We start from the raw sequence: 12,663 nt of genomic DNA, 5'->3' as shown, positions 1-12,663 counted from the left end.
CAAATAACTACATAAGAACTAATAATAAGACAGGATGCCTGTAACAGAGAGAAAAAATTAATGGGTGTTGTTTACTCAGGGCAGCCAGTTCACAACAGTCAGCTGGAGTAAAAACAGGATTGAAACTGACATACTCTACATTTAAACCAGGGAGAGGATTCACTATGTGAAGCAAAGTCAAAACTTTACACTTTGACTTCACTTTCCTGTGTGGAAAGAGAACATTCTTGTTTGTGGTAGTGGTCAAGAGGATACATTTTACCCACCTATTTTAAGCAACTGTTATTGCACCTGCCAGCATAGCAGGAGCACATGCAACTTTTGGAAGAGAGACACTGAGTACTGGGCAGAAGGAGTACCACCTGTAAAGTTCTACCAGATGACATTCAAAACACAAAACCAAAAGTCCCAATCAAGCACCTCAGCTATGAGGCAAGTCATTGTGTCCTCAACAGGGGATCTCAGGCCACATGACCAAAAAAGGTGTTAAACACCTTGATGTGGTGCTCAGAGAGATGTGGGATCTCTGCTTGGCACAATGTTCATTGGCAATATAATAAGATGCACAATCAGAAGAAAGGGATGGCACATTCATCCTCTTCCAGAAGCCAACATCTTGCAATGGCAGTGATCTGGTTTTCTACCACTCACCTGCATGCCCTTGCTGAAGGTAATGGTTGGGTAAGGCACTCCTGAAACAGTCAGGCAGTTTGAAGGAGACTTGAAAAGTTATCAGCCATGGGGAAGGAGCCTCACAAGGCTACAAGAGAGCCCAAGAGATTCAGTCCTGAATATTAAACATGAGTTTCTCCTAGTGGTGGGCCAGCACAAGGCACTCTCTGAAATCGCTGCCTAGATAAGAGTGACTTATATCCTAAGTCATACCATAATGTGAGCCTGAATCTAGAATATTGAGATAGCAGAGAGCAGGTGACAAACTATGGAGCATATCTGAGTCTAACAATCAGGGTAATAGTAAATATTGGTACTGAGGATGATGGAACATCTTATTTTCAGACAACTGTTCAAAACCAGGGAGAGGTCCCAGAGAAACACCTAGTTCTTAAATTGCTTTTATCTCAACTGAAGTATAAAACCAAAAAATTACCAAATGCATTGAAAACAGCTGTTTCCATGTAAATTGCAGGTAAAAGTCACCATGGAGGGAATTTCAAGCTATGCTTGTAATATGAAACTCAAAATTCTTACCTGGCCTGAAACACCACAGCTGTAAAGATACACAGTATAGCCATCTGTTCTAGAAATTAATTTGTAAATCCACCAAGTCCTTTGAAATAAAATTACTTTCAATCTGAATCCAAAAGCTGATTTCAAATCATCCATGAGCATGAACATAATATAGCTGGCTAACCTCTTCTGTTATACAAACACAAAGGGGCTAAAATGTTTTCAGAAAAGGGAAAATTTACCACAGCTCTGTAATAATTCACCTAGGAGAACACAATGCTGGTTCCCACTAAGCTAGGTTTGCATTCTAACACCATTAGATGTTATCACGAATTAGGAAAAAATCAAAATTTAGTGTAAAAACTAAAAATTTAAAAAACTAAAATTAAAAAAAAATTAAAAACTAAAAATTTAGTGTAAAAACTTTTTAGGTAAATTCTGTTATTATGGACAATCTTACAAATGAAGACGCAAAGACATGAACTCTCTATTGAGGTACTCAGGACCAATAATTATTTCCTGCTTCACTGGCCCTACATCTCTGAGCATGTACATTTATTTCAAATGCACCCATGACTCAGTTTCCATTTCTTCCAGCTTGCTGCAGCAGTAGGATTCCAACAGAGAGCACCTCTCTTCTCTCCCACAAGTCAAGCGACAATAATTACTGACTCAAGGATGCTCATGGCCAATTTATTCACATTATCCTTTCACCAATATTGTCCCTCCCATTAAGTAGTTTTTCCTTCACTGCAGTGTTCACCTCCCTCATGTATTTAGAGAGAGTAGTGGTGTCCCTGCTTAACCTTTTTCCTCAGCATTTTAATCTATCTCCATGTAATTATAAATTTTCTTTCATGTACCTTTTAATCTTGTCCTTTTGCAGCCTGAGCAACATGGAACAGAAACATCTGATATTTAAAGGAAAATACAGAGGAGAAAATTGTAACTGTCAAGAAAAGTTTTTTAAGTATACAGAATTCAGAAAATTCAAAAACAACAAACAAAAAGACAAATCAAAATTTAAAAATACTCATCCATTTCTAATTAAATCAAGATTTTTTCTAAATATCCTTCCAATCACTTTTATTCCAGCTACAACTGTGTAGAAGGGGATCTATATACATATATTGGCAAAATCTCTGAATACGTTCTCCTTCTCTTCAATTGTTTTTACTTACTTGTATTCTGCTCGGGATTTTTTTTTTTTTTAATTCAGATTTTAAAAAGTCTGAAGGAAACTACAAAGAAAAATCTAATTCACAAAGAACAAAACACTTCACTCAGACACAAGGAAGAGTACCATGCATAAACTTAACTTCAACATAGAGTAAATAACTGCCAGAGATTAAAATATACATTGGTTTGGACATGATGACTTAGTCTCATGTAGTCTTTCCTGTTTGCAAGATGTCTTCTTTACTTGACTGTTGAGAAAAAAAACAAACTTAGGTGTTTAAAAGCTTTTTATTAAAAACAAAAACCAACACAGCCTTAGTAAAACCTTTCCGAAGTCCTCCTGCAAATTAAGATTTTGATTAATATATGCATTTTCAAAGAATTCAAGAGACAGACACACCTAGGACCAGCACTGGAACAGTGGCCAGGCAGTCCCACCCAGTTCCTGCCCCTTCAGGCAGTGTGCAGAAAATTTCACACTATATGCAGTGACACCATGGCAGTGAAGTAGAAACAGCAAGAAAGTTTCATTGCCAATATCAAGTCAAGGACAAATTTTCAAGTCCATTAAGTCCAGAAGTCCAGCTCTGTCTAGCACTAAGAAGCAGAAGGAGTGATAGAAGGACAGAAGAATAGTGTTTACTTCCCTTGAAGAGAAGGGCAGTGCTCAGAGCTGAGCATGTGTCTAGTTGAGTCTGTTGTTGTCTTAGGATAATGGTGTCCTGTAATGCTTTCTATGCAAGGAGACTGGGAAGGACACCATTTAACACAGACATCAAGTGACCTTCCCAAGCATATCCAGGATTCTCCCACAGGCAAGGCCAGAAACTAAGACTACCATCTCACACTCAATTACCTTCAACAGAAGGTACAAACGTCTTTTCTGCTGGTCAAATTTGCCTGAGCTCACCAGCAAAAACAAAAAAATGAGATAGATCCAGGGACATAGAGACATGGCAGTTCAACTATTTGTCAGCGTGTGCATTGACACACATTTCTTTCCCATCCTTTTTCCTTTAATTATTGTCTGCTTTCCCCTTCATTGCTCTAATTCTCTCAGGAGACTGAAGTTATCAAACCAGCTCCATCATTCCCCGCTTGGATTTTTTTTGTTTGTTTATTTCTTCCCTTATTTTCCAAATAAGGTAATTCACAGCCCTTGGAATCCCAAATTTATGTTGATGTTGTTGTATGTTTGACATTCCTTCAAGGTCAGTATCACTGCAAATAAGCCACGAGACTCAAATCATGATGCAAAAATGTAAGTAGCTACTAAGCAGATTCATTCTTGTAGGTAATGACAAATTCAAATCGCAAAATGATGCACAAAGTCAGCAGATTTAATCTGTTGTTTGTATTAATGCACTTCTGCAGTGACAGCATCCACCCAACTCAAAACCAGCTCATTTAAAAATACAGGAGAGAGGGGAACAAAAAAATAATCCTCAAATTGCACAGGGTGGTTGTCAATTTTTCTGCAGCAGAGAGACACAATTTGTTTGAAGTATTTTGTTTCTAATATGCACTGTGATTTGTACCGGTGATAAAATACCAGTAGCCTTTGCCATCTCTGTAATTCAGCTGTTACCCTTTAGCAAACCACATGAGCATCTGTTCAGTGATCAGTTGAAATTTTCAGCCTTCTCAGCAATGTTCTGTATCCTGAGACACACACTCCAAACCCAAAAGCTAACCTGAGAGAAACATAACTGACTATTCCAAGCTCTCACAATCAGACTGTACGTGAGAAAGTATGATGGCAACCAGCAAAGTGCTCAAAGTAGTAAGTTAGCAAATGTTTAAGGTGCTGTGTTGCCTTGATCAAGCACTTGATTTCGGTACATGGAATGAATATACAAAGGCAGTGCAAAGGTGCAGCCTCACCTCAAAGAAGAGCACCCAAAGCTAAGGCAGAGTACTTTCTGCCCCACCACTGAAAGAGGAGCAGAGACAAAGAATTTGGAAAAGCCTTCAGCATGCTGCTGAGGGTCTTTACAGTTGTTGGAAGTGGGCATAGAAACTCTGCAGCTTTGAGGGGCTAAAATACAAGTTACCACTTCGTGAACCATATTCTCTCTCCAATGGCCTGAAAAAATATGAATTCTCACCCTAGGTAACACTAGAGCTTGTATTTGTGTCTGAGTCTCAACATCACTGTTTATTCCCTCTCATGTCTGAACACTATCACATAAAGTTCAGAGAAGGGACCTTGGCCATGAAACAGAAGAACATGCCTTTTGCATGTAGCCCTCTGACATGAGATAAGCCAATCTCATGGCTTTTGCCAAGGTAAAACACTAGAGATCTGTCCCCTTCTTTCTACCAGCCTTCCCTGCTTACTGCCATTCCTCTTCCAGGCTTCCTCAACAATTTGGCATATTTCAAACACTGATGGAGGACTTCTCATCTCCATTCAACTGCCACATGAAATTTCCTGTGATATCATCTTGTTGCCAGGGTGGATTTTTGTGCTTTTGCCTTTAGGGGGTACCCCAGAATGAAAGAGACATTCCCATTTCAGTAAGGGCAGGATGCCTGTCTTCCCTTAGTGGAGAGTGTTTGCAGAGATTACTCAGAGCTTTTGGAGCCCTGTACTCACTGCAGTGCTGACAAATACAGACCACACAGTCTTGACTTCACTCAGCAAGACTTCTAAACCCAGGTAGCCTTCATAGATTTGATTTCACAGCTTTATGAATTCAAACCTTACCCTTCTAGTCAGAGAAGAAAGCCCTCCCATGCATATCAGCCTCCACAGACCTCAGTCTTCTCTAATGTCTGTGCTTTTGCCAGCACATGAGCAAGTGAGTAGGTCTCCATGGCTAATAGTTGAACTACATCCTGAACTTCTGTCTCCTTAAGAACCAACACAAATGCAAGCCAGTAGCTTATATTTGGAGCATCCCATTTCACCAGGAAGATCTCAATAACTTTAATACATCATCCATAAGGCTCCTGCCCAGCTCCAAATCCACTGCTGCAGATAGCATTCCCTATGCAATGCAGGCTAAAATTTCAGCACTGACAAATCCTATTTGTGCCAAAACCATGCAGCTGGCAAGAAACCACCACTTTGCTTCTATTGTGAAAGGTAAAAAAAAAAAAAAAAAAAAAAAAAAAAAAAGCATGTATACAGCAACAGATATTAAAATCAAAAGCATACAAAACTTCCTTCAAAGTGGACAGAAAAACCAAGGAGAAGAATCGTTTTTTCTGCCATGAATCAATCCTAGAAAGACTACTTAACATGTGTGAAATTTTGTTATTTCTCCCTCTCTGGGAGAGAAAACTTCCTGATTATCCATGTCACTCCACTCCAAGCAGACTTTTGACAAGCAGATGGCCTGCAGCACAAATCTTAGTTAAGCTCTTTGTGGCCTATCTCTACAATCAGCTGAAGGTTACACATTTCCTCCAAGGATACTTCAATAAGCACACTGCTCGCAGTGCCTGCTTGCAAGTAAGACAAACACAAGACAAACATAGGTAAGATCCCAGCAGAGTCAAGGGAAAGCGCTGTGTGAGTCTAACAGCAACAGGCTAAACAGAGGCAAGCAAATATAAAAGGAAGCTTTCTCCAGAAAGAAACAGGAAAAATGAACCTGGTCAGTTTTTCATCTCCTAGTTTGGATCATGGATGCAACAAATCAGCTGACCATCACTGTAGTTGTTTCTCTGGTATCATCTCAACAGCAACCATTTGCTTCCTTGGAAGACATCTTGCAACTTAATCAAATTTCTCAAAGAAAAAGTCTTTGCCACCAGTTTACATTAGGGAAAAACACACTTTTAATAACATTCCTTGTGAAAAATGTATGCAACAGATATGTCAACCCCACGTTCCTTCCTCTTGTCACTGGATCCCAGGAAGAAGGGATCAGCACCTCCCTCTCCACGTCCTCTCTTCATAAAGCTGTAGAGAGCAATGAGGTGACCCCTCTGCCTCCTTTTCTCCAAAACAGAAAAACCAGGTCCTTAGCCACTCCTCAGAATACATTCATTCCAGCCATTTCACCAGCTTTTTTGCCCTCCTTTGGATGTATTTAACACACTTAAAAATACTTTTAATTTATGGGGCCCAGAATTACACACAACACAGGTGGAATTTATTTGAGAATGAAAGTAAGTGGCCTTCCAACATCTATCACATGCTACAGTGGTCTTGAGATCTCATGTCTCTGGCCAGATTGTCCAGTCTTTGTGATTTGGATGCGCCTGACTGCAAAATGAAAGACCTCATGTGTTACATGTTTCAAGGATGACAGACAAAAGAGATCCCAGAAGTCAATACCAGCACTAGTTCTTAGCATTAGGACTTGCAGTTTTGCAAGTTACTGTTTCTGTCCTGCTCCAGAACTTCACACATTAACATAAGCAGTGGAGCACAGCCTAGTTGATGCATGAGGTCCCAGTGCAGCACAGAGGCTCAGCAGAGAACTGGAAATGTGAGGAACAAGAGAGTGAGTTGGAGAAGGAGAACACAGTGCTCCCTGTGTTTAAACAGGGGAGCATTGTGAAATAAACCCTGTGTTTATTTCACAATATGTTCCACCCTGAACAAGTGTGTATTACCTTTGGTTGCAAGCAATCTTGCTAACTTCTGCAGGCAAAATTAAGGACTTAATCCTCACTTCACAAGCTACTGAAGTCAGGCAAATACAGCAGTAGAATACACAGAAGGTCACTGCTAAGATGTTAAACAATAGTGTGGTTTTCATTCAGGCTTATCTGGCATTCACGCACTATCACATCTTCCTTAATGTAAGCTCAGCACAGGAGCTGCTCTTTCAGAGCTTAAGTCACACAGTGACTTAAATCCCATTATCTTCACGAGGGCTTGGATCTCTGTCTGTCTTCAAGAACAAGGGGACTCCCTCTGGACTGTGTTTTGTGATATACCTAGCTGAAACAAAATTCTGGTAAGGGATATGAAGTAGGCAGTGCCACCCTGCTGGCACGTTACAGATGGCAATCTGGTTGCATTTGTCTTGCGCCTATAGTATTTTAAGAATCCTTCTGAACCAAAACAAATGTCCACTGATTCTTGACAGAAGTGGATGTGAAGCAAAGTCCCCACTCTAAACTGCTGCCAATAAATCAGCAAATCATGCCTGTATTATCTATCATAGTGAATATCTAGTGTGGTTGCACTGCACTATGAATTCAAGGGGTGCTGAAAGCATGAAGAAGAAATTTAGATAGTACTATTCATATGCACAGTTACATGTGAAAGGATTTGCATAATTTATCCACAGGTTGATATTAAAAAAATTCAGTATTTAAGGCAGACATTCCAACTTTTTACCATCCAGTTCTTGCCATTTCTCCCATTCATGGCAATAAAAGTAGCGCATTAAAAGGGCTCTGTGCAGCATCATATTTAGAGCTACTTAGTGTTCTGTATACCACAATTTCACAATATTCTGGTCTACAGAATGTTGCTTTCTGCAGTAGGAAATCTCTCTCTCTTCAAACACATCACGATTACAGTAAATTCTCCTCACTTTCCATAGGTTTCTTCTTTTCTTTTTCATAATAAAATATCTCAGACCTTGGCCCTCAAATCACCCAGTAACAGAATGACACCAAGAAGAGCTTCATGAAGTTCATTCTATTTCAAACCAGTTTCCCTACTTGTCCAAGCCAGCAGTGACAGAGGAAGTGATACAACGTAACACAACATGAGAGTCAGGTACTAGTGCACAATTTGCTTTCATACAAACTTAGAAGAAATAAGCAATGCACAGTGAAAAGTATTACAGCTGAACTCCTCCAGGACCCATTCCAGATCCTCCAATTCCTACTCTCTCCTGGGAAATCATACACATTGATCATGGTAACATTAGCCCAGCTCTGACCTGGCTTGGAAAAGAGCACTTCTAATGTAAAATATAGTCATTAAATTATTCTGATTGTCTTCATTTAAATAACTGTCACAGGAACAGCAAAGTGACAAATTATCTTAGCTACACACCTCTGTTAATGTCTGTGATGTAGCAGGGTCAGAAGTACAAAATATCCCCTTGGTGTTACTTATCCCCTTGGTGTGGGAGAAGAAGTAGCAATTTTAAGCCTTTAACCTCTTGCTACTTTCTTCTTGTTTTACACAGCTAATAAGCATCATTACTTCTCCATGGCTTCTATCACTGTCGCGCAATAAATAGTGTGACTTCCATATAGGGTGTTGAAAGGTCTGAGAAGCACCAAAAAAAAAAAAAAAAAAAAAAAAAAAAAAAAAAAAAAAAAAAAAAAAAAAGCTACAAAAGGAAATCAGCCAAATAACCTGCTATTTTGTACTGTTTTTCCCTGGACCACAGTCCCCACTGCTAATGAAATAATGAAAGGGTCAAGGATTTTGCCATGAAGAGGCCATGGATTTAAAAAGACACATTTCAAGCTGGTCAACCTTCAGGCAGAAACTCTGCTGACAACACAGCAGCAAAATACCCGTGCTGGCACAGCAGAGAATGACCTTCCACTGCACAGAAACAGCAGATTTCTGCACACCCTCTTTAACAACAGCCAGGGAAAGGACACATTCTACCTCAACAATACAATAACCTGTCAAACTGATTTCACAAAACCTAAATATCCTCATCAAACTTTCAAACAAAGCAACTTGTCAACACATAACTGCCTTTCCTTGGCTGCTAACTTGCTAACTTAGCTCATCTACCTTTTAAAACAACTCATTGCTTTCTTCGCTTATAGGCAAAACTCCAAAGAAAAGCAAATCTGATCATTCTATGCCATTAGAGACAAGGCTAATATCCTCAAAGTTTGCTTCAAAGGCAATGGCAAAACTCCCACAGAAGCATTCTGCTAAGCATTAGTGCGACTGCTAATTAGCAGAGAGTGAGACCTCATCTTCCCCAATAAGGTGAGTTAGGAGGTATGAGAATGATGTTTTTCTATCAGTACTTTACTTGACCAGTCCCTATGACAAAACCTGGTTCCACACTCCTCCAATGCTTTAGAGACCTGCATAGTTCTGTACAGTAGGAAAAGGTCAAAAGCAACCTTCTGCAAATAGTTTTCAAATCCAGGCTCTTAGCTATCAAAAACTGGCCTAAGCTTAATTTTAGGGCTGTACGCTGGGAAGAAAAAATGAATTATGAAAATTACATTACATTATGCTCTGTCAAGGACATCCAGCTGGCCCTCAGCCTTTGTGAATTTTCACCATCTGAGATAGCTGAAGGGTTAAGCTACCTTAGCTGTAGGTGTTCTGCAAGCAGAATCTATAGCAGGTCTGTTTCTGTGTAAATTAGAGGGGATCTTAATGACAAAATTGCAGTATTTTTTTCTTTCTTCCAGGAATGCCTTAAGAGATTATGAGAATTATATAAGAACTTTTGCACCGTTCAAAAGATCCTATCAAACAGAAGAATGAATTCAGAGGTATTCTGGGAAAAGCCATAATAAACTAAAATCAAAGAGCAATGAAATCCACCTAAAGACCTCCCAGAAAGCGAGGACAGTAAAAATGGTCACTAGCAGATCAGACCACGTACCCTACCCAAAGCAAGCCTATCGACTAGAGATTTGGTGCTCTGCTCAGTTTGACCATCCTTGTGGACACAGTTCACAGATTATTCTGAGTTGGAAGGGACCCAGAAGGATCATTGAATCCAACTCTTAAGTAAATCTCCCTTTGGATATCAGAACTGGAGACAAAAAGGGTTCTGGCCCCAAAACTAAGGAAGCAAACTATAACCTTTAGTCCTTGGTTTGCTGTGCAGTCTGGCCAGCTTGGATGATTTGCTTCAGCCTGGGCTTTAATCCCAGGGAGAAACCAGTGTCCAAAACCATCTTTATTTTCTGTATTATATTTGCACTGGGAGATCTTGTTTTATCTTGTTGAAACTATTTGTAATTTAAAAATAGGACTCTATGCTTAATGAATTAGCATTTCCTGGATTTTACCACTCTGCAGAGACTTCTTCTTTATTGAGTAAGTGGGCAAGTTCCAGACACATTAAGTCATCTGGCAGAAGAGCTGGTGCCCTGGACAGCATCTTGACAGACATCAGGAGCTCAGACTTCACAAAAAGATGCTTTTTGAATTTACCTTCTCAGAAAGTCCTATTATCATACAAGTCCTGACCTTGGCATACAACATCTTGTTAGAATGAAAGTCTGCCCAGGGTGAAGGCTGTTAAGCATAGGCAGACACTGCTTCCAACTCATGCTAAGTCACCACGCTGCAGAAAAAAGCAGCCATCATAGATGTTATTCCTTTGCTGCAGCCCTCCTGCCCCCACCTTTAACTGCAGTCTGTAAGCAGTTATTTCCCTTTACTGGATTCATGGAACTACAGCTGTAGTGGCTGTATCTCTAGTTTGCAGGTACATTAGTTCAATTCTGTGCAAGCAACCTTGCACTACATCAAACAGTGCAAAGCCTGCACATCTTAACACGAATTCTCCTTCAAAACTGAAGAGTGAAATGAAACATAGCACTGCTACCACACAGACTGCCACCTTCACATGTAGATGTCTTCATACCTTGCTCTTTTGTGCAAACAAATTAGTCCCTTTCTTCTCCAGTTTGATCTCCCTATTCAAAATACCCCAGCTAAAACTTTGGTTGCTTCCTCTGTTCTTAACTGTGAAAATTTTGCTCCTCTGGTGAAAAACACCCACCACTTTCAGAGATGAAAACATTATTTCCATGTCATTGGGTAGAATCCTGCAGTAAATGTTGAAGTTGTATATGACATCAATATCACCACACATTAAACATTTACACAGCCCCATGATTCTACAGTTTCTTCAAGAAAAAAGAATGAAAAATGCACACATGAGATAGAATACAAGAGAGAATGATCAACTCCCTCTGAGACCAATATTTCCATTCCCAGCAGCATCTAGCATCACCTCAGTGATCCTTAGGCCATTGCTTAGACCAAATGTCCAGGTCAAAGAGCCTAGAAAGTAGCTGTGGCAGAAAAAAGGAACCTCATTCCCAAATATTTGTTCAGTGTTTTCAATTTCTCCTACACACATCCCTAATTTTTCTATTCACACCATTAGGTTAGAACAATTCCTCACACACATAAGCTAATATACAGAGACCCATAGAAGATTGGCCTTAAATACAGGTAAAGTGTGTAGGAATACTTTATTATCATTTCCATCCTTCATGTGGTAGTGTTCTTATTAAAAATAACTCTCAAAATATCAGAGACATAAATTTTTTGCACTGGGCATTTTTTGTCCAGGATTTGGCCAGTCTTTGGGGCAAAGATGAAAGAAGGCTTACACACATAGACAAAACGTCACTCACTCTTTGGGCTTACTCTGCCTAAACCAGTCTTCATCCTTTATAATAGCTGCCTCAGTGACATGGCAAGAAGCAAATCAAGACTTGCACACTGCACAGCAGGATATGCATCCAGGTGGTAGGGTGCCAATTAGGCATGACCCAGGGCCAGCACAGCCTGTACGGGAGGTCTCTTCTCTGACATTGGGCTTTGGTCTCTGCTTGTTGCTGCCCTCTCCTGCTCAGACTCTTCAAACACTCCACTCCAGGATCATGAATCAGTGACAGGCATACTCTTCCAAGTCCTCAATAAGGTATTACAGGTGCAGACCCTACCACAGTGGACTATCCCCTCTCTTTCTGGGTGCAAAGGGGAGGAGTAGGTGGCCTCTTTTTTGCCAATCACACTTACCTCCTAGAGCTTGTTTCATAACAAAATCCATGATTTGTTGCCTGGGGTCCTGCCCACCTTCACACCTCACATGCACAGAGACTGGGAATCCTTGGAAGGCAGCCTGCAAAGAGGCACAATCAAAACAGGAATAGTGTCTCTAGGAGAAGAAAAAGCTAATGCCTGATCTTCCTCAGCTCTCTCCCCACGGCCTTCCTCCCTTTGTCTGAGTGCAGACAAGTTTCCAGCCCTCCATCCTTTCAGCCCCTGCTTTGCACGACGAGGAGCAGAGCTGCATGTTGGCGAGCGGTCAGCGGGTGGGAGGAGTCGGGGTACACGGCGGCTCCCCCAGACCCGGCAAGTGAGTACCCAGGAGCAAGTGCGGAGGAGCAATGCGTCCCCTTTCATGGCTTGTTTCCTGCAGACGGGCAGGAAGGAGTTAAACCTTTGAACTTTCTCGTTTCCCCGCCTGCTTCTCGCCCTCTCGGTTTTCAGAGGGTTTGCTCCGAGGTGGCAGGTCCGCCCGGGACCGCCGAGGGGGCATTTGAAGGTGAAGCTCCCTGCAAGCGCCCGGGAGAACAAGCGGGGGATGCTGGGCGATCAGGATGCGGATGCAGTCCGGGTGGCGGGATGGAAAGTCC

The 12,663-nt window shown here is 40.9% G+C and overlaps 1 protein-coding gene across 1 annotated transcript in view; it reads right to left on the bottom strand.

Moving 5' to 3' along the window:
• Positions 1–12,663, bottom strand: part of CPLX1 (complexin 1) — a 108,884-nt gene that overhangs the window by 95,747 nt on the left and 474 nt on the right. The window contains exon 2 of the mRNA XM_038124178.1: positions 12,044–12,146. Within this exon, the coding sequence (XP_037980106.1) occupies positions 12,044–12,074 (31 nt within the window). The 5' untranslated portion in view covers positions 12,075–12,146. The remainder of the gene's footprint in view (positions 1–12,043; positions 12,147–12,663) is intronic.

This window comes from Motacilla alba, chromosome Z (assembly GCF_015832195.1).
Source record: "Motacilla alba alba isolate MOTALB_02 chromosome Z, Motacilla_alba_V1.0_pri, whole genome shotgun sequence".
In the NCBI taxonomy this organism is placed as follows: Eukaryota; Metazoa; Chordata; class Aves; order Passeriformes; family Motacillidae; genus Motacilla; species Motacilla alba.
Note: the sequence above shows the minus strand (reverse complement) of the source record. Positions and strands in the feature narration are given on the sequence as shown.